Source organism: Mytilus edulis, unplaced genomic scaffold (genome assembly GCF_963676685.1).
Source record: "Mytilus edulis unplaced genomic scaffold, xbMytEdul2.2 SCAFFOLD_1612, whole genome shotgun sequence".
NCBI lineage: Eukaryota > Metazoa > Mollusca > Bivalvia > Mytilida > Mytilidae > Mytilus > Mytilus edulis.
Window position 1 is genome coordinate 1 of NW_027267006.1, and position 22881 is coordinate 22881.

Consider the following 22881-nt stretch of genomic DNA (forward strand, 5'->3'; position numbering starts at 1 on the left):
GGGGAGGGTTGATATCTCATAAACATGTTTAACCCTGTCGCAATTTTGCGCCTGTCCCAAGTCAGGAGCCTCTGGCCTTTGTTAGTCTTTTCTTAAATTTTAGTTTCTTTTGTAAAATTCGGGGTTTAGTATGACGTCCATTATCACTGTACAAGTATACATATTTTTTAAGGGGTCAGCTGAAGGACGCCTACGGGTGTGGGAGTTTCTCGCTACAATGAAGACCTAATGGTGGCCTTCGGCTGTTATCTGCTCTATGGTCGGTGTGTTGTCGCTCTGACACATTCCCCATTTCCTTTCTCAGTTTTATTGTTTGCTGAAATAAAAAAATCTACACATTTTCTCAAGGGTTTCTGTTTTATCTGTGTGGCGATCGCAAAAGTAGAAGTTTTGATTTGTCAGATTCGATTGCTGGAAAAGACAGTGTACCCATAAGAAATGTAATTGACTTTCATCAAAATAGTTATGGTAATACTTTTTGTGATTTCTTAATTTACGAAAACTGTTGTATTTTAAATGGACGTAAAACAGTTAAAACGACTTTACATTAATATCATCACGTGATCGTAGCGTCGCAGACTATTGTATGGTATCATACGGAATGCTGGATTATTTCGGTAATTTCAAAGTAACAAAACAAGTGTAACTTGTGTCATCAATGAATATGATCTGACCAGAACAGTTCCAGATAACTCATTCTTGTCCTGTGAATTCACGTTGAACTTTAATTATGGAATTGAAACAAACAATAATAATCCTAATGTACGTACAACAGTCAATTACAATACACGCAATCTACCCGATGATTGGAGTTTCACATGTTTTGTTATTTCTGAATTGAATGGACTTATTCAACACTTCCGTGGCCACTCAAGACAACATTGCCCGTGTGAACGAAAATTTCGTGAGCATTATTAAAAAAAAATGTCGTCAAAACTTCCAATTATACATGATGGAGATAGTTATAAAAAGATAAAATATAGGAAACCATGGTGAAATGATCATTTGACAATTCTCTGCAATGAAGTGTGTAATTTCGATTTTTTGGTTTTGAAAAAGTGTGAAATCGAAATAAAAATCAGAAAGAGTTTCGCTTTCATTGGATAAATAAATGGAATTTTCTTAAGAAACTGTGCAACGATCAAAACGTCAGTACTGGTATTGATTTCAAGAATATTTGGAGAACTCTTGTAAAAATCCAAAGGAATTTTAGAAAAAGATTAGTATAATTGATGTTAGAAACGATCGTCAAAAAGGTATTCCTAGGTGAGACTTAGTGCTGGGTCTATTTCGTGTAATAAAAATGAATATTAAATAAACGGAAATATGAGTTTTCTAACATGTTGAATAGGAATTGTTATAATTATGATTGTGGCTTTAATAATCAATATATACTTGATATGCTTAACAGAAAAGGAAAAATTTACACAACTGTTAAATAAACTCAATAATCGTGTAATAAAAATGATATGACAGTAAATGTATAATATAATCAAACATTGTTCATTTTAGACAGTATGTGTCTAGAACTTCTTTTTCATTTTTATTGAATGGTAACAAAATAGATACTGTATCTCTTAATAATTATATTAATTTACTTTTTAACTGAATTTTTGGGTTATCATGATGTGTCAAAAGCGGTGTCTAAAACAAAATCGCACATTGTAACCGACATATTTATAAAATTAACAACGAAACTTAAAGTAGAAATAAGACATTGTAGTTCATGTATTAGTTTTAAACAAAGGTAACCGGCTTATAGTTTGATACGCCAGACACAAGACTCACCAGTGACGCTCTGATGAAAATAGTTGAAAAGCCAAACAAGTACAAAGTTTAAGATCATTGAGGACCAAAAATTCCAAACATTTGTGCCAAATACGGCTAAGATAATCTATGCATGGGATAAGAAAATCCTTGGCATTACAAATAATTCATACTTTTGACATTAGTACAACAGTTAATTCATAAAAAAAATACAATATAATTGATATTCATGTCAACACCGAAGTGCTGACTACTGGGCTAGTGATACCTTCAGGGACAAAACGTCCACCAGCAGTGGTATCGACCAAGAGGTGTACATAGTTATCAAAGGTACCAGGCTTATAATTTAATACGCCAGACGCGCATTTTGTGTAAATAGTTATAAAGCCAAACAAGTACAAAGTTTAAGAGTTTCAATCTGAGTGATTTATGTATAAATGGTAACGTTACTTTTGTTTTATAATGCAGCTTTTAAATTTAAAAAAAAGACAAATTTTAGCTTGATGTCTGATTGAACATTTGAATGATTTACATGAGAGGTCAGAATTCAGTTTAGGAAACGATTTTTCATAATAAAATGAGACAATAAAGTATCGACATTTATATGTGATTCGTATGGTCGTGCTTACGATTGGTATAGTTATTTCTTCTGTGCTTATAAAGGAGTTTGTCAAAATACATCTGCGTTTCCTCTAAAACCGTATCGTTGATCCCGTCGTTGCATGTTCGCATCGAGTGAAGGAGGTATTGGGATGAAACCTCGGTATAGGTCACACTATACACTTCAAACAAGTATTTACTGCTTCTCTAATTAGCACGCGGAATTTAGAAGTAAGAGTTATACATGTAGTTCATTTATCCCATTTGGTGCCACTTTTTATTATTTTCTTATTCAATTTTTTTCCCCGAGTAAGTCTATCCTTCCTAGACCAAGCACTATTGTGGTCTATGAAGGTAATTGTCATTCAACACACAATATTTTGCAATGAAAATGGAAAGATTGCAAATGCTGTGTATCATATAAGATGAACGAAAGATACCAAAGGGATAGTCAAACTCATAAATCTAAAACAAACTGACAACGTCATGGCTAAAAATGCAAAAGACAAACAGACAAACAATAGTACACATGACACAACATAGAAAACCAAAGAATAAACAACACGAACTCCACCAAAAACTAGGGGTGATCTCAGGTGCTCCGGAAGGGTAAGCAGATCCTGCTACACATGTGGCACCCGTCGTGTTGCTTAAGTGATATCAAATCCGGTAAAGAGTCTAATTTGGTAGGTCACATTCATTAAAGGGAAGGGGATTATAGTTACGACGTAAGGAACATATCCGATATCATTTGTGAAACGGTTATTCCATAACGATCAATCAACTACTGTAGTGTAAATGGGATAAACAGTATGTTGGCGAGTCACAACAGCCAGTTCATAAACGTATGAACGGCTATCGAAGCGAAAATGAGTGCATATTCCTTAGATTCCGAATATAAAATATGTTGAGTTAGAATGCTGGAAAAATAAAAATACATTTTGTATAAAAAAAATTAATATAACATCTATACACCCTAAAACACTCTATCCTCAGGGTCTATCTACAAGATCCATAGTAAAACTTCTTTTTTAGTTATACTTTAATATTGGGGATGTGGTCGAATGCCCTAGAGCGTAAGACATTATGCTTAGCATTTGGTGCTGTAGTGTATCAAAGGTGTGAGTTCGAATTCCGTTGAGGGACTAAAATTACTCGACATGAATGTCAAACTCTAAACACTGCTTGGTGCAATTTTTAGACATGTGTAGATTTACAAAGTCACATATTACAATATTTTACAAAATTATTAAGTTCAAATGAGGTAGATGATATGCTGCGTTAAAACTGTTTGTTATGTCGATGTGTCCATGTTGATGTCCATCTTTCAGTAACTGTAATCGGGTATCAAATACTGTATATTAGCGTCTGTTGTTGGGATGGGCTTCTTGTGTTGTTTACTCGATAATTTTATTCTGTTAATGTTTTGGGTTCTTCTGTCAATATTTTTAAATAAAGAGCAGTATCTTTCAATTCAAAACTATGTCATGTAGTCGGTAAATTGCCACATACCACATGTTATTTCTCTATCAGTATTTAATATATCATGTTGTCATATTAAAAAAACGCACGAATTAGTGTTTGTCCATCTATCATGAGTGTTATATGCAGTAGTAATCCAAAAATATATCCAACATACTGTGAAAAATAAATTGCACGTTTGCGTCTTTACAAATATACTAAAAATTATACAAAAAAATGAATAAGTAACGAAAAAGGAATAAGTATTGAATAAGAAATAAGTAACGAATAAGAAACGAATAAGGAATAAGGAATAAGTAACAAATAAAGAATAAGTAACGACCATGTATCGAATAAGGAATAAGTAACGAATAAGGAATAATGAATAAGTAACCAACTTGACGACCCTCATTATCTATCCGGCAAACCCTTAAGATGTTTCAAAAACTGTTAATATCTATGTTTTTGGCGCATGGCCTCATCATTTTTTTCATATCAATATCAGTTAAAATGTCAACTATCAAAAAATTACTTAAATTTAGGAATGTTTCAAAAAGAGAAGAAAAAAAAATACCCAAAGAACCCTCTCCCCCCCCCCCCCCCCCCGCCACACACACACACACACTTGGTAAAAGAGAACTACATTTGTTGGTTTTGGGACAAATGTTGATGCAGTGTGTCAGCTTCATTGGTGTAATCCTGTATCTATGATGAGTTTATATCCAGAAGTTTGAGCCAAGCATCTCACAAAATTGAGAAATTAGTTTGATTTACAAGCTCGTGTAGTAATTTATTGAAACAAAACAATTCGTTTTTGTGAAAACTTATTGATTTGTTCAATTGTAAAAGGGTTAGAAAGGAGTATTTTTAAAAAATAAACAACAAAAATGGTGAACAGTTTTCCCACACTACAGTTTTTTTTATGGGATAGAAGATTCGTAACAGCAAAGAAACGTTATAACGTTCAGTAGTAGTTTTTAAAATTGTTGATACCTATTATTAATACTTGTTACATACATAATGTCCAGAATTTTAATGAGCAGAATAAATGTACAGATTTTCCGGTGATCCTGTGTATATAAAAAACATTCTTTTTAGCTCACTTGCCCATATTGTCATGTGAGCTTTAGACATCATGTTGCTTCCGTTATCTGTTTTAGATGCTGAAAATTAAGGGTACGAATATTCATAGTAACTGCATATTGGTGGACAACAAAGAAACATCGATGCTAACGTTAAAACGTTAGTTATTTTTAAAAATACTTATATAAAAATAGACAGTTAATACGGAAAAAAAGAGTGCATTTTTTTGAACTGCTTACCAAGTCCCTTTGCTCTTCGGACAGCGAAACTGATGATCGATTTATCGGAAAGATAGGATGTATAAGCGCAATAACTAAGAGGGTGACACATTTTTCTGATGTGTGATATAGGGGGGTAAAAAAGTAGGGATATAATAGGCGTTAAAAAGTGGAATCTCTGGAAAAAAATGGGAAGTGGAAATTATTACGAAAAACAGGATTTTGGGAAAAATCACCCGTGTCACACCCTTCAACAAGACCGATACATTAATCACACTCCATGGACAATATCCAATTTCTACACACAAGTTTCTGGAAATTCTACTTTCAGTTTCGTTTTCAGTACTGTACGCAGTTTGTTTATCGGCAAAATGGTCGTAATAAAAAAACATGCAAGAAACTCGAAGATAATAGAAACGAAATATACAATTAAAGATACATAGGTATAGAGAGGATGTATATGTACAGGAATATGCATCTATTTACAAACAAGTTGGCACTAGTTTGGACTGTCAAAGTCTCAGTGACAATTTTCAGCGTAAAATCAGATTAAATTCATTATATATGCCAACTTGTTTGTAAAAAGATGCATATTCCTGTACATATACGTCCTCTCTATACCTATGTATCTTGAATTGTTACGAGAATAATATATTGGCATTACTATCCAAAGTAGTACCAACACTCATTGTGACAAATACATTTTTCGATTCGCAGTTTCATACAGTGCTTCTTTTGGTTCAGTAAACGGAAAAACCAAACGAAAATTTCCAAAAAATCTTTCTACTTTCGTTTTTACTTAACTGTACTTGACAACAGATACGTCGACTACTGTGATAAAGTAAATCACAATTGATTCGGATAGTTATTCAACATATTTAACCGTGTTATCGGTAAAGGTGAATGGACGTCAGTGTAATTAGACTGGATAACTCGAGTAAAATCTGTACCATTATGATGACAATCCGGAAGACGGAGGGATAGCTACAAAAAGGTAGGTTTACTACAAATTTATTTTGTAAAATAAGTACAATCCAAACAAACACACATATATAACATACATATCTGCGGTTACTTACATTTGGAAAAGTAGGGCGGAAATGCCCGCTCCCCCTTTTTTATATTTTCCATCGTAATTATCAAAAATCGGATAGAAAACTGGATAACAGGAGAAGAAGAATTTTGATTCAACATACATCTTATAATTTGTATAGACGTTAACAAGGTGTGTCCATAAAACATATAACCCCGGGTCCCTGTAAGTTGTTTGTTCACAGGAAAGGGTTGGAGTTTATGACACGCTATAGTTGACACACAAAAAGATCCTCCTTTTTGCTATATACTAGTAAATATATATATATGTTTTGTGTTGTGTGTTTTGTGTCTTGTGTTTTGTGTTTTGTGTTTTTGTTTTGTTTTTATTTTGATTTCTTCTCATTTATTTCACGTACTCCTTGCCGTCATAAAACTTTCGGGCATGATTTTTGTACTCTGACAGACTCAAGAATCAACCAATCAAAATTTTGGATTTCATGTTTCGAGCATGATTTTTGTGCTCCGAGCACTGAGCAAAGTTGTTTGCCTTCAAAACATCATTCACCCAGGCACGCGGAGAAAACTGCATTTATACCTTAGAGTCACACATTATCGATTTTACTGTCGTCCTTGACATGACCATTCCCGATTAAAACTTCATTTGGGGTGAAGCCTTTATTTCTCTAAGATATTGATCAGTTTTAAAGAAAAATATAATGTTTTTTTAGTAATTGTCCTCGTACATGTACCTTGGGTAGATAAAATATGTGCAACGCGGGGACATTGTTTTGAAATTCACTTAACTTTTTTAATATTCTCAAATATTTCACCGTTTTCACTCATTTATGGTGTTGTGGCTCTTAATACCATTACATCACTTTTTACGTGCTGGGCCACTATTCTTATTAAACAGAGGAAAATGAGGACCGAAGAACAGCACATGGCTGTTTGACAAATACATGGTTTTCATTGAAATTGCTGTTTTTGATAGATTGAATTCCAATTTCCTCTATAAAAAATCTGATATTGATTTGCCAATTTCGAGAAAGAAATGGGACAGTACCTTGTTACAGCTACCGTAAATATCGTCATTTCATGAATGTATATTTAGCGTCCTGTGGCAACTTAAATGCACATACAGGACGAGAATATGTTGATAATATATATGAAACACTGATTTGTACTAGGCCGACACCGCTCAGCTAAAGCTAGTTTACAAAATAACAACACTATGGAAAATATGTCATGCTTCCCGGACACATTATTCTCAATCCGAACTGACAAACATTTACCCTTAATCAAAACTGCCGCGTATTTAATAAAGGAGCAGCTAATACCCATTTTTATCGTTTGGATCGAGCCATTGACATTCGGAACGGCCATCCTGCACTCAGGGCAAGCAAAAATTATAACACCAGATTGCCTGCCGAATAGGGGGGGGGGGGGGGGGGGGTGGGGGGCAACAGTAGGCAGCTTCAAATTATAACAATTATATATTGATATCAGACATCAATTCATAAATCGTCACCACACTTATAGTTTACAAAAGCAAAGAAGCATGCACAATTATTAATAAGATTGCTTTTTTTTTTATATCAATGTAAATAAATTCTATATATGGAATACATTTTCAGACTAGAAAAGTTGACAACAGAATAGCAGAAATAACGAAATGGCCGAAGGTCCAAGGTATTTATTCCTAAAATAACTAAATTAATAAAAGAAAATACTAACATCTCAAATCAGGTTTTTAAATCCTGTAAATATATATCGCTATATTTCTGCCCGAGTTTACACTTGTTGATATTTCAAAATCAAAGCGCTGAAAGCACTGTAGGCAGTTAACCAAAAACCAAGGCAAACATAATTATGAAAACTGTGGCAATGTTGCTTCAACTTTTTTTAAAGATTTAAAAGAACAAACATTAAACATTCATATATAATTGTGCATTTATGTTCCTTTAATGAATTAAACATTAAGGAAAATAATTTATATTTTATGAAGGTTTGACTGTTAGTAGTTCAAGTTGACTTTAGTATGAGCTTATAAAAGTATGAATGAACTTGCTTCCCTGGAAAGAAAACTGAGTTTGTGTTTTACAGTACAAAAGTTATGAGACACAAATCAGACAAATGTTTACTACTACAGGGATCAATGGTGAGGTCTGGCTGACCTGTCCATAGTAAATGTAAATGACTCCCACCTTCACCCCAAGTCCATGATGTCTAAGTTTGGAATAAAATGACAGGTGTTAGGGTCTAGCAAAGTGATATGCATATCTGTCGCCTATGAGATTGACCTTGTATGTCATTCAATCTTTTTGAAATGAAAAACAGGAATGAATATGGTTTAGGCGTTGGTATCTAAATCTTTTACAAGTTCTCAACACACAAAAGAGGGTGTGGGGTGACCCTAAGGACTACCCCTATTTTTCATTTGATTTTTTATATTGTCCCATACATGAATATATATGGTTTATGGGTGGGGATCTCATCTGTTTTTAAGTTATCGAACAAGAGTGGGTAGGATGACCCTAAGGACTCTCCCTATATTTCATTTGATTAGTTCTCATACATGAATATATATGGTTTAATTCAAAGGTGGGGATCTCGACTGTTTCCAATTTCTCAATCAGGTGACTGCAGGGACTCCCCCTATATTTCATTTAATTTAGAGTTGGGGATCCCAACTGTTTCAAAGTTCTTAAACATGAGGGGTAGGGTGACCACAGGGACTTCCCCTATATTTCATTTGATTTGTTATATAGTCTTATACATGAGTATATATGGTTAAGGGGTGATGATCTCGAATTTTTTCAAGTTCTCAAACATGAAGGTGTACAGTGACCATAGGGACCCCCTTATAATTTATTTGATTTGTAATATTGTCCCATACATAAATATATATTGTTTAAGATTGTCGATCTCGACCGTTATAAATTCTCAAACAGAAAGGGGTAGAGTGGCCCCACGAACTCTACCTATATTTCATATGATTTGTTATATTGTCCCATACATGAATATATATATAGTTTAGGGGTAGGATCTTGACCGTTACCAAGTTTTGGTCATTTTGGTTTCTTGTGGATGGTTGTCTAATTGGCAATCATACCACATCTTTTTTTTTTATATAAGAAACTTCCAGCTATTTTAACTGACCTATCAACATTGAGAAGAAAAAAAATACCCTTGAAATTGCAGTAATATGTTTAACTTGAAAAGCATTTAACATGCATTACCAACATTTATCACTGATAAACAAAAAATTATACTGTTACCAGGAACATATATATTGTTAGATAAACTGTTCCCAGCTGTCACTTGTATTGGATTTTGACATTAAAATTGGTGTACAAAATATTTTCTGCTTTTTCTTTCTTTTTCACAATTTTGGTTTTCAATTCTAGTGTTTATATTTATTTACCATGCATAGATGTATTTTGTCACCTGTCTGGATTTTTTTTGTTGATAGCCCCCAAACCCGGAATAACCCTTATCCGCTTCCGGAATCGGATCCGATATTGTAAATGCGGCAGCCATTTTGTTTACCGTGTTGTTTTTCAGATAGCTCTGTTTTTGACAGAAAGTGAGACACGATTTTACTCGGATTTACACATTATTTATTGGCGATTTTCTGTATAAAGCTAGCGGTTGAACAAATTGAACATCGCTGTCATTAATAATAGAAATGATGAAAATAAGTTTGAGATCGTTTTCTTTTAGGAAACTTTGGTAAACATTTTTGCAAAGTTATTTTTTATTTTCTTTTAAGGTCCGTCGGGCGTAGCTAGTAATTAAGTAGAAAGTCCGACTGCAAAAGTGGAAGGTCACAGACCTCAAACCACCGCTTATTTGAACCCCTGCGTCCAAATTATAATGATACGAAAATTTCGTCTTCTAATTCAAAATTGCCGCCAAAAGCGTGATCAGTTGAACTTATATTGTAGACTACTGACGGATATATACATAGTTGACTACGTATTGACGACAAACAATATTCCTACGAGTTTAGCAATTTGTGAAATCTTAACTACTTGTCTTTAGAGATTTTCGGCGATTAAATATTTCATACATTTGTTCTTTGACATCTTAGCCAAAAGCTCAGTGGATAATAAACTACATAAGGATTCATAATGTGCTCTACTTCCTATGTGCAACTTCAAAACTTTTTGGAAAATCGACGATCATTTAAGGCTTTTCTGGTCATTATTTTTGTAATCCAGGATGAAAAGTATGAAAAAACTGTCAAATAAGTTATAAATAATATTGTAGCCAGCTAGATGATAATAATGGCACGTATTTCAGCATTAATTGTGTAGCACACAAATCCAGGGTGCTCGCATAAGGCAGCTTAACTGCCTAAAAAGGATTAAGCATATTACGATTTTAATATCTAATTTAAGGTACATATCGTCATGTTCACTTACATCGATATTCGACATTGCATAAGATTGTGCATGTTAATTCAATTTTCGATTCTGGAAATGTCGCAAGGTGTTTCCTTTTCATTTATTGAGAATTATATCCAGGAAAACTACACTATAGATGAATAGTGAAGTTATTTGAATGGAATAATCCTTTGACTAAAAAAATGTAATTTGTTGTGTAAAATGTCTATAGTGACAATGAGATGGTGTGTAGTAGAATAAATTTTTTTTGATATATAATATATTCCTTAGCAGTGTCTTTAGCAATTCAAAATGTTACTTTAACAACCAAATTTGAATATAACATCTGTATAGTATATTTTTGCGCCAAATAATTTTCTGTATTGACATATTTTATTTGGTAAAAGCATGGCAAGTATATTTTTTTTTTAATCAATTAACAAATTGATTAACAATTCTTTGAAGTTTATTAGTATATATGGTTGTGTCTTTCAGGTCACTTGTCAGAAGTCACAACTGTTCAATCTTGTTGTCTTAGTAGATAATAATTATTTGTTCGATAAAATCAAAGTTAATTCTGGTAATCGAGTTTTGAAACAAAAGCTTTGTTTATGAAAATACAAATTCCGATTTTGTTCTCTCCTAATTATATTTCGGAAAACTTTGTTGATGAAAATACTATTTTGTTTCACTCTCTCTTTAGGCAGAGTTATAAGTTGATCGTACAATATATTTGAGATATCTATAACTTTATAATATATACCCAGTAGTACAACCCGATGTTCATCCTTGGAACCATATTTCAAAAAAAGAAACGATTTTGATATGTTTTGGTCATTGTTACATGTTTGTATTCTTTACTTTTATGTGTGTAAGTGACAATCCTATTATTTAGCTTCACACCGATAAAAATATAATCTTATCTTATTTTAGGGGCCGTGGGAGAGGACGAGGTGGTGGACGTGGGCGTGGAACAAATAAGCACCAACATGACTCACTTGAAGATGTGCCGTGGAAACAACTACTTGGCTTCAGGAAATTAGAAGAATTACAAGGAAAAGATGCCAATGCAATATTATTAACTTTTGATAGATACAAAACAGCACTTAAGAAAGCTTTAGACCAAACAACCATTAAAGGAAATAAGGATGTAAATATGTTAATGCTGCTAGTAAGATGTCTTGCCAAGTGCTGCGAATGTGAATCTTTACCACAACAAGTTATAGACATTTTCACCATTGTAGAGAGTTCGAATTTCCTTCATCAGTTCATTGAGTTTGTTGACGACTTAGTTGAGAGCGCACCTCCAAGAGTACAGCTTCAAAATAGGGGTATTTTACGTGATATATTTACGATTCTCACAAAGATGAAGTCACTACTGCCAAAATCCCGCATTACAATTCCAGGAATTTTGTCTCACATAGACACGCCAATCAATGTGATTAAATCGGATACAACCATTATAGATGATGATATGTGGAATATGTATGAAGAACTTATGAACAGAGAAGATACAACACGACAGAAAAGATCACATTTCAAAGACCAAGATGGCGACGAAAGTGAGGATGAACCGGATGATGATTTCCGTGAATATCCGGTTTTTCCAACTACAAAAGAAGTGCAATCGGAAACTCTTACGAAGTTACGTCACAACAAAACATTCGGAGGTTATGACAATCTAGATCATTATTTGGACATTCAGTACCGTCTTTTGCGAGAGGATTTTATTGCACCGTTACGTGATGGTATTAGAGAATATATGGCAGCAGTGCACGACATGAGACCAGACAAGAAATTACATGAATTGAGAATTTATCGTGACGTACAAATTATAAGTCCTATTTGTAATAATCATGGTTTATGTCGACGTATAAGCTTTAATTATCCAGGAATGCACAGAATACGATGGGAACAAAGTAAACATCTAATATATGGGTCATTGGTTTGTTTATCTTCTGACACCTTCAAAACTGTCTGGTTCGCAACAGTTGCCAATAGAGATTTGAAGAATATCCGCAAAGGACTGATAGATATCAAATTTGAAAAAGATTATGAAGAAGTGTCAGATATTCCACCAGATACAGTCTTCGTTATGGCAGAAACCCCAGCATACTTCGAAGCTTATAGACATGTTCTCTATGGTTTACAACATTTACACGCAGGAGATTTGCCATTCGAAAAATATATTGTCAAATGTCTGCCTAATGTTGGAAAACCAGCATACCTTCAGCGTAGCCCGGATGCAAAATTCGACCTTCGTCCGTTAGTAGACGATGACATAAGGTTGGATGATCGGAAACAAGATGAACCGACCAATTCATATCCTTTCAGTGAGAAGTCCGACGATGCTCGAAATATAAATGTTACAGATCAAACATCATGGCCTCCTCCTGAACTACTACATCTAGATATATCCCAACTTAGAGCATTAGAAACAGCTCTATCTAAAGAGCTTGCTGTAATACAGGGACCCCCTGGAACTGGCAAAACATATATCGGACACAAAATAATAAAAAGTCTGCTTCATAATCGACATATTTGGAATACGGATCCAGATACGGGAGCAGAAGATAACCGTCCAATCCTCGTTGTCTGTTATACTAACCACGCCCTAGACCAGTTTCTTGAAGGTATAGTAGAATGCTACAGTGGTGACGTTTTACGACTAGGCAGCAGAAGTTCAAGTGAAATAATGAAGCCCTTAAGTATAAACAGTAAAAGAATGACAATGCGATTAAACAGGGAGGTACCTCTTGAAATTCATTCTAGTAAAATGGAAATTAAACACAACATGATGTCTCTACAAGAAGAGGTAAACAAGATTGCTGATCGAATTGAAAAAGCAAAGAGAGAAATTTTACACGAGGATGCAATTAAACATGTAATGGGAGACTTTTATGAAAAACTTGTTTCTGGATATGAGACAATCATGCGCGATATGTATGGCTACGATTTTCAGTGGGAGAAACCAAAGAAAGTCTCGGCATTACTGGAATGGCTTGGCTATGGGGAATTTTTAGGATTCGAACCTCAATTTGAAAATGAGGCGAAAGATAATGAAGAAAAAAGACCCCACGCTGATAATCCTGGTGATGTACCCGATACAGAGGATGATAGAGGAAACGAAAGAGCTGAAAACCCTAATGAAAATGAAAATAGACCAAATGATTTCATCAACGTACTTGACGAAAGGGATGTTGAAATAGCCCAAAGACAGCTTGCTATGGAAGAATCTGACGAGGAAGAAGAATCATTTGACGATAGATTCAATAAAATATTGAGAGAAAACATTCCATTGGTGGCCTTAGATGTGTCAGAGTTAGATCTTTATTTTAGAAGACCAGAAGGAGAAGGATTTCGTTGGCAAAAACCCCAAAAGAAAAATAAACAACTAAAGAGTAAAATTAGGAAGTCTCTGTCGTCAACCGATCGTATGATAGATATTGAAGTTGAAGGATGTGTTGATGATATATGGTCTCTACTGCCTGAAGATAGATGGCGTATGTATCGATATTGGTTGAAAGTCTATTGTGACAATGTACAAGAAAAGATTGGCGATAAAGAAATTGAATTCGAGCGAACATGTAGAAAGTATCATGAAATACTGATGCAAGAGGATAAAACTATTATGAGAAATTCAACAATTATTGGTATGACCACGACTTGTGCAGCCAGATATCATTCTGTATTGCAGGAAATAGGGCCACGAATCATTATTGTAGAAGAGGCAGCAGAAGTGCTCGAAGGACACGTGATTACAACTCTCAGTAGAAGATGTGAGCAGTTGATTTTGATTGGTGATCACAAACAACTTAAACCAAAACCAACGGTGTATAAATTAGCCCGTGAATACAAACTTGATTTGTCACTTTTTGAGAGGTTAGCAAACAATAAACTTGATGTACAGTGTCTTGCTCTTCAACATAGAATGCGTCCACAAATATCCAAAATGTTGAAAATCATATATCCGAACCTGAAAGATCATGAGGTCGTTGAAAATTATGGCAAAGTTCTTGGCATATCTGAAAACGTATATTTTATTGATCATAGGGAAACGGAATCTCCTGAAAAAGATCTCAGAAGCCATTCAAATAAACATGAAGCGGAGTATTTGGTTGAGCTTTGCAGATATCTCCTTTTACAAGGATATCCACCGTCCCAAATTACAGTATTAACAACATATTCAGGCCAACTTTTTGAGCTGAAATATAGAATGCCCAGAGCAGAGTTTGAAGGAGTTCGTGTAACAGTAGTTGATAATTACCAGGGAGAAGAAAATGATATTATTTTGCTATCTCTTGTACGTAGCAATGAAGATGGAACAATTGGGTTTCTGAAGGAAGAAAATCGTGTTTGCGTAGCAATGTCACGTGCCAAGAAAGGTCTATACGTTATTGGTAATTTTGAAATGCTCTCAAGCAAGAGCACTATATGGAGACAATTTGTTGATCATGCACGGAAAAACAAATTCATTGGCAAAAAACTTCGTCTATATTGCGAAAATCACCAAGATGCCGACGAATCTATAATAAATGCAGAATTTCCTTCAGATTTTAAGCGATCGCCTGGTGGTGGATGCAGACGTCCATGCGAATATCGTCTTACATGTGGTCACACATGTCCAAGTGTTTGTCACATAAAAGATCGTGAACACAAGGACATTCTATGTAAAAAATTGTGTACTAAAACGTGTAGCAGGGGGCACAGGTGTCCACTTAAATGTAATCAGGATTGTGCAACATGTGAGGTCAATGTTCCGAAGCGTTTGCCTAAATGTGGACATACACAGAATGTTCCGTGTTATCTAGAACCAGCAGACTTTAAATGTGAGGGCAGATGTGTTAAGATCCTTTCGTGTGGTCATACGTGTCAAAATCTCTGTGGAGAAATCCATACCGATAAATGTACCGTGCAAGTAGAGAAACTTGGCCAGTGTAACCATGCAACAAAAATCCCATGTCATTTACTTAAGACAAAGCAAGCATTTTGCCCAGAGCCTTGTGTGGAAATTTTACAATGTGAACATAAATGTAAGGGATCATGCGGTGAATGTCAGAATGGACGTCTTCACAATACCTGTGATGAAGTTTGCAACAGAGTATTGATATGCGAGCATATATGCAAAGAAAAATGTAACAATTGTCCCCCTTGTAAGGAAAAGTGCAAAAATCGATGCAAACACAACTATTGCGGTAAGCAGTGTGGAGAGGAGTGTAGCCCATGCGCTGAAGACTGCGAATGGCAGTGTGAACATCACAGATGTGACCAGATTTGTAGTTCTCCTTGCGAACGTCCGAGGTGCAACCAACCATGCAAGGAACGTATTCCTGGGTGTAAACATCCATGCATAGGATTATGCGGTGAACCATGCCCAAACGTCTGTCGGAACTGTGAACCTGACAATGAAGCTTTAAATGTTTTTTTCGGAACAGAAGATGAACCCGATGCAAAGTTTGTACAACTTGAAGACTGTAAACATGCTTTTGAAGTAACTGGTTTGGACAAATGGATGGATGAAATCAAAGATGAGCAAATCAAATTAAAAGAGTGTCCGAAATGTAAAACTCCCATTCGTAGAAATCTGAGATACGGAAATATTATAAAAGAAACATTGCACAATATTGAAGTCGTAAAACAACGTATTCTAGGGAGTAAATCAGAAATGGAGGCGACAGAAAAGACGATAAGACAGGAGTTATCAGAATTAGAGAAAACAGATGCCAGGAAAATGAAACAAATTCATAATGAACTAACAACAGGAGCCGTAGACGAGAACACACTGAAAACAATTGTTGAACAAATAAAGATTTTAAAATACGTAAATGAATTAAAAGAGAAGTTTGAAACAAATGAAGGGAGGTCAGGTCGCTATGATGCAATGTATCAAAAAGCATTGAATCAGCTGAATGCTGTTCATGAATTTATTCTGATACCTCGACGATATTTTACAAAACAAGAGTCCCTCGATATTGAAAGTGAACTTGATCGTTTAAAACTGCTACACCAGTTAATGCGTTTCAAAGAAAGGAAGGTCATTCTTGAAACATCTCTAACCAGAGAGTTAAGTGTTGATTTAATGCTAACTGAACAACACTTAACTGATGGGAGAAAGCTTACCATACAGAGGCGACGTGAGGTGGAGACGACTTTCACAGCTCTGAAAGATGTTATACCTTTGACTTCGCTCGGTATATCAGAGGAGGAAAGGATTCAGATTGTGACCGCTATGGGATTGACGAAAGGTCATTGGTTCAAATGTAAAATGGGTAAGTCATTTCTTACATTTTTATCAAGATAAAAACACAAAGCTTCAATTACATTTGTAACACGAAAGATAAAAGCAAGGTAGCAATAACAATCAAAATTTCAAAAAGGACAAAACTCAGATGATCTAGTTAAGTTATCTGGTCAAGTGACGTAGTGTTTACTCATAAAATCTGACGAGACGTCAAGTGTTATTGATGATAAACATCATGCAAAAGTTATTTGGAACATGTCTTTTGTTTAGCCTTAATTACAGTTCCAATTTTACAAACCATCAATACTGTTATATAACACTAAAACATGATCGAATTTGAAGATTTGAGATAAAAATATAGATTGTTTTTAATTGACAATGGATATTCATGAACTTTTAAATAGAAACAATAACAACACTCGGTTTAACGAGAGAAATGATCGTGAAGGAATCTAACGGCGATCAAGTATTGAGAGACGATCGTGAAAGTTCTTGTAACGGATCGCGAAAGACATGTAATCGAAAAGACATATGAAAGGTCAATAAATATTCTAATTTAAATAATTACACAGAAAATTAACGACAAAATAAAACTGTCTGTCAAAATGGTTCAACATTATGATCAGTATGTGAGAATATCCAGTTTTAAAGGTACATAGTTATTACAAAACAACAAAAGGCAGATTGCTTCTCGACATTTCAATGACATAAAAAAATGTAAAAAAACATGATTTTTTTCACAAGTTCGACTAGAAAAACTACTTTGATCCGAATAAGGGCATTCTATTTGAATTAATCAAATAGTTCTCATAGTTATTTTGTATTAACATAATCTGAAACTTGGTAAATAAAGAACTATGTACACAAAAATTGATTTTTCGGATCGTGATAGATCACGCACCGCATTTTTGAAGATCGTGAAAAGGATCGCGAAAGATCTGATGCTACGAAAACGTTCAAATTATTCTACAATTATATCATAATTAATATTTGTTATTGATATTGAGAAAAGCTAGATAGGTCAACATCCTCAATAGGTTTAAATATTTCAAAGTATTAATATTTTCAGAAAATGAAATGTAAAGTAGTTGGATGATTGTAAAATGAAGCTTTTTATTGTCATGTGAAGTACTCACTTATCACGAGTTATAGGATACCCACATTTTGTATATTGTATCCTATAAACTACATGTCCGTCAGACAGGATTCAGCTGACCCCGAATTTGCCTCATTTTATGGATGAAGATTCATTGTTGTGGGCAAGTCCGTATCGCGGATTCGTTAAGATTTGGGATAAGGAAAATCACAAAAATACTGAATTCCGAGGAAAATTTAAAAAGGATAACTGTCTGTTTTAAATAACATCGAACTCATTATCATGCATCATTCGGTAATGTCTGTTTTATGTTGTTTAGCCTTCTAGATATATACCTGTATGCTAACGCGCCAAGGTAATTCGTGTATGGTGTACATGTCTGTCTGCATGTGTCATATATAACCATGATGACGTCAATTGTATTTGATATATTGAATGATAGTAAGATGTCTATGTCTGGCTATCGGTCAGGGTTCATATACTTTTGACCTTATGTTCCGAATTAATTGGCCAAGCATAACTTTTACATTTGTCAGTTTCTAAGGCACTGTAAGGAATTTGTAGAGATCTGTATGGCATGGTTCATCTAGCCTGAACTCTTTTTATGAACCATTGACAATCTTAAGCGCATTTGACACTTCTATGAAAACCCTTGATATTGTGACAAATCTGGACTGATAATTGTTATTATTTATTGTATTATTAACTGTATATTACATATATTTATTTGAATATTGCCGGGTGGTCAACTTCTCGGGTGTGCTGAAATGCATTGACTTTCATACTCATGATTTAAACTATTTGTACTTTGCAAGCGATAAGGGTCAGTTTTATATGTATATCTTGGTAATGTTTACCTATGTAATACTTTGATTATACCGTCATACAGTGATTTATTTTGACAAATATCGTCGTGAGATTCAACTTGTTTACATCTGCCATGACACCGTTCTGTACTTTCACTTTGCGATCTCATATTATTATTTGTTCAAGTTAACACTTTATCAATGCAGGTAAATTGCGTATTTATTATGTTTGTGCCTCCCTTTTCATTAACATTGTTTTTATTTATGATAGAACAGGGTTTTCATTGATCTCATTTAAGCATTATATCTAATGCGTAAGGTTATGTAAATTACACCCAAGTTCATACGCCGTATCGAGAAAGGAATTTACTGTCCGTTTAAAAATAGCATTATGTAGAAATGTCCTTTTAGTTTTATTTGCTTTTAAAAATAATTCGGACAAGAAGGACAAAATGAGGACAACTCAATAACGAGTATTTATTTAGTAATAACGAAATAGGATTGTCTTCTTGAACGTTTCAAGCCAAAAGACGTAAGAAACGTTGCTTTTGATTGGACGATAAGATGTTTACTCTAACGTCATAGTAAGTGTCAAAAGACATAAATAGGAGCCTGTAGACAGACATGTCATTCTGAATCAATCTCTTGAACCGTCAACTACCTTTTATATTGACCACCCGATTTATAATTGCTTTATCTGTTGAATGATGAATGTGTATTTGATGTCTATTATATTGAAAGAAGAAGTCAAAATACTATTGAAATAAATATGATTGTTATGTTTATTACAAATCTGTTTCTCCACAATGCCGTTGATTCCACTCCTCCTGAATGATGAGTTAAACAGTTTTATAGTAACCCTAGGTTTGTTACAATATTATAGACGTTCAACAAATATACTATCATATGAAAAGAAGACGAGACATTACAGCATTTGCGATCTGCTATTCTATAGTCTGTAGTATATAGTTAAATCAATTCACATCTGCGTTGTGTAAAAAGAACTTAAGAAAGTACTGTTGCACAAAATGATGGTTATCGTTCAATCTCAAATTACTCATGAAAGATGCTGTTTTGCTGTAAAATTTTGTTTGATGGATATCATTTTGGTTTAAACGTTGCATATCCATATTATTGGCTAAATAGTGTCGGTCTTTCTGAATTGCACTTGCCCAATTCTCAGAGCTGAATCTTTCACACTAATTTAACCACGTTTTTTTTTTTTTTTTTTTTAAACTTTCGAGGTAAAGTGTTGAATAAAAAAAATAGTTTTAATGTTCATCCTTATCAAAATAGTTACAGGCTTCAACCAGTTGCAGGTTTATAAAATGGTAAATAAATACTGATTTCTGATTACTAGTAGTAAGTCTGGTCACGCATTATCTTTCACGATAAAAAATAATGCGTTGCCTGATCGTTCACGATCAAGTTTGATGGAAATACAACAAATTCAAGGTTTTCATATACAAGTTAATGCTTATAAGGAAGAACATACTTTAATTTTACTGTACTATCAGATACACCAAAGATTAAATTTCAAATATATCATGATACACTGAAATATGACCATTATAGGTACACAAAGCGTCTTATTTGTAATAAATTTCTTAGACATGCATTGCGCCTTTTGTGTTTTTTCATAAAGTACTGCATATTTTCTTTATCTTATTTCACAGTTATGTTGAGGAAGTTAAACCATTTTGACAGACATATTTTTTTATTCTGGAAAATTTGGCGAAGATTTCAAATGTAACTTCAGGCTAAACAACGAATATGATCTTAAATTTTCTTAGGAGTTGATATTGCAACTGAAATACATAGTAACCGCTGTATCATACATAGTGAAAAATGAATGTTTTATATATCATTAGGTTAATTTTATTGCTCTCTTACCAAATTTATTCTTCTTCTGATTTATGTTTTCAGGGCATGTTTATGCAATTGGCGATTGTGGCGGAGCAGAAGAAGAATCAAGATGTCCTGAATGTAAATCTGGAATAGGAGGAGCCCAGCATAGAATAAGGGATGACAATGCTTTAGCTCCTGAAATGGACGGAGCGGCACATGCAGCATGGTCGACACAAGCAGATCTTGGCAATTACGACCCATTTGAAGTTCGATTTCATTAACTATGAACAGAGAAGAAAAATTTTGTTATTTAATATGTGGATGCAATGTGTGTTATATTTTATTTTTTACAGTTATAGACCATTTCTGAGGAAACAATTGAAATGGTCATGGTAGTTATGTTATGGAATGTACACAATATAGATATATATGAATATATTCAAATGAAATTATGATAGGTTGATTATGACAACAACCATTATATCTGTATGGCGTGCACTTAAACCAAAGATACGGCTTACTAGTCGTCAAACTTCATTATTTTCATTCGTGATCAAATGTGTTGTTTTAAATTGTTTCAGTTAGGCTTTATATGTACTTTCAAAAATGATTCTGAACTTTTTATGATATATCAATACCTATATTTGTTAAGTTTACAGAAATCAATTCGAAAACAAAATCATGAACATACTTATAAAAAAAAGTTACACTATGATATATAAAACACTTATTATCAATGTATTATTCCATATGCAATTCATTATAAATGCGCTTCTATTTTAAGATTCCATTCAATATAAACTTGCCGAATTTTTCAGAAGTGTAGTACTTTTCTATCTTAAAGCATTAATAATTAAATGAAAGAATGCTCAATAGTGATGTAAAGTTATAACATGCAAATTTCCTTATACATGGACGAAATAATATTAATTTTTTTTCAAAAACTGAAATGGTCATGGAAAGTACTGCGCTCAGATGTCATCAACAGAAAATGTCTTTGTCACATTATACAGAACTTATTTAACCATTGTTGAATTGTAAAAGTATGGAAAAGTTCATTGTAAAAAATCTTTGAGTCAGCAAAAATCATTTGATATATAGAAAAAAAATAACCTACCTTGCATAAATATTTATAATTTAAATTAGCTTTGTTTGAACAGTTGTTGCTGTAGATGTTTATGAATTTGTGCATTTTGAAATTTGTGTTATTGTCTTGTTATCAACGCTTTTGATATAAGTTTGCATCAATAAATTTGAAGGAAACATATGAATTAAGTGTTTTACGCAAAGAGAGAGTACCATTCACTCCACAAGCTGTAGCATATCCTCTGTGAGGCTGTACATGATTATGTTTTATGTACATAGAAACCATTCGAATGGAACACCACAATTTCTCTGATCATGATATCACGGGTCTTATTGCCTGACTAGCCGAATTCATCAGACTATATTTCTATCATAGGATTAATTTATACTTTCGTGGCTTGTACGGTACATCCTGTTGAAAAAAAAAGAGAATAAAGATTGAAGTATATTTTACCTCTAGAAAATAAACTCTTTAACAAAGACCAACATAGAATTTTGTATTGCTAACCTTAACCGGTTATATGGTCATTTACAGTTTATTGCAGTTGTCCAATTTAATATTTCTGTAAAACACTGATGTTCAATAAAATCACGATATTGACACAACAGTTATATTGCATAAAAAAAGAAAGAAGATACCAAAGAAATAAGGAATAATAAAAATTCCTAATTGGAAGAAATCGTTTTCTAGAATTCCCTCCCACGAAATATTTTTGGTGAACCATCGAAATTTGGGCCTTTTCAAACGTTTTGACAGTATTTGTAAGAAATAAATACAAAGACATAAATATGCATTAAATTCAGATCATTTTGCCGAGAATTACAGCTTTCAGGTAGTGATCTTTTTGATGCACTATGAATCTAAAAAAAAAAAACCACAGATTTTCAAAAGCGTTAATACGTGTCTGCCTTGCCATGTCAACTCGTTTCATTATTAAAATTAAACGAATGCGTTTGACGGGACAGTGGGGTACATATTTCTAGCGAAGTATACATCTGTCTTGCAAGATTCCGTATAAACGTATGTTGTGATTTTATAAAGTACGACTTGTGTTTCTGGAGTATTATTAAATAATACGATTAAAACAGCCCTAATACTACCAAAACGGAATGTGTCGTACTGCATGGTGACGTCGTCCTAATCATATAAATCACGTGATCTATATTGCTTTTCGTCTCGGTCCAATATTTCCAATACGGACTGGCAATGAATCCTGAATAACGTGTAAACATATATAGTGCACGTAATTCA

At 33.8% G+C, this 22881-nt stretch overlaps 1 protein-coding gene across 1 annotated transcript; it reads left to right on the top strand.

Moving 5' to 3' along the window:
* The first annotated feature begins 5870 nt into the window (after positions 1–5870).
* Positions 5871–21806, top strand: LOC139504747 (NFX1-type zinc finger-containing protein 1-like). Its single transcript, XM_071294729.1, has 4 exons — positions 5871–6123; positions 7799–7853; positions 11486–16821; positions 20622–21806. The coding sequence occupies exons 2-4, from the start codon at positions 7837–7839 to the stop codon at positions 20822–20824; spliced, it is 5556 nt and encodes a 1851-aa protein (XP_071150830.1). The 5' UTR covers positions 5871–6123; positions 7799–7836; the 3' UTR covers positions 20825–21806.
* The last annotated feature ends 1075 nt before the right edge of the window (positions 21807–22881 follow it).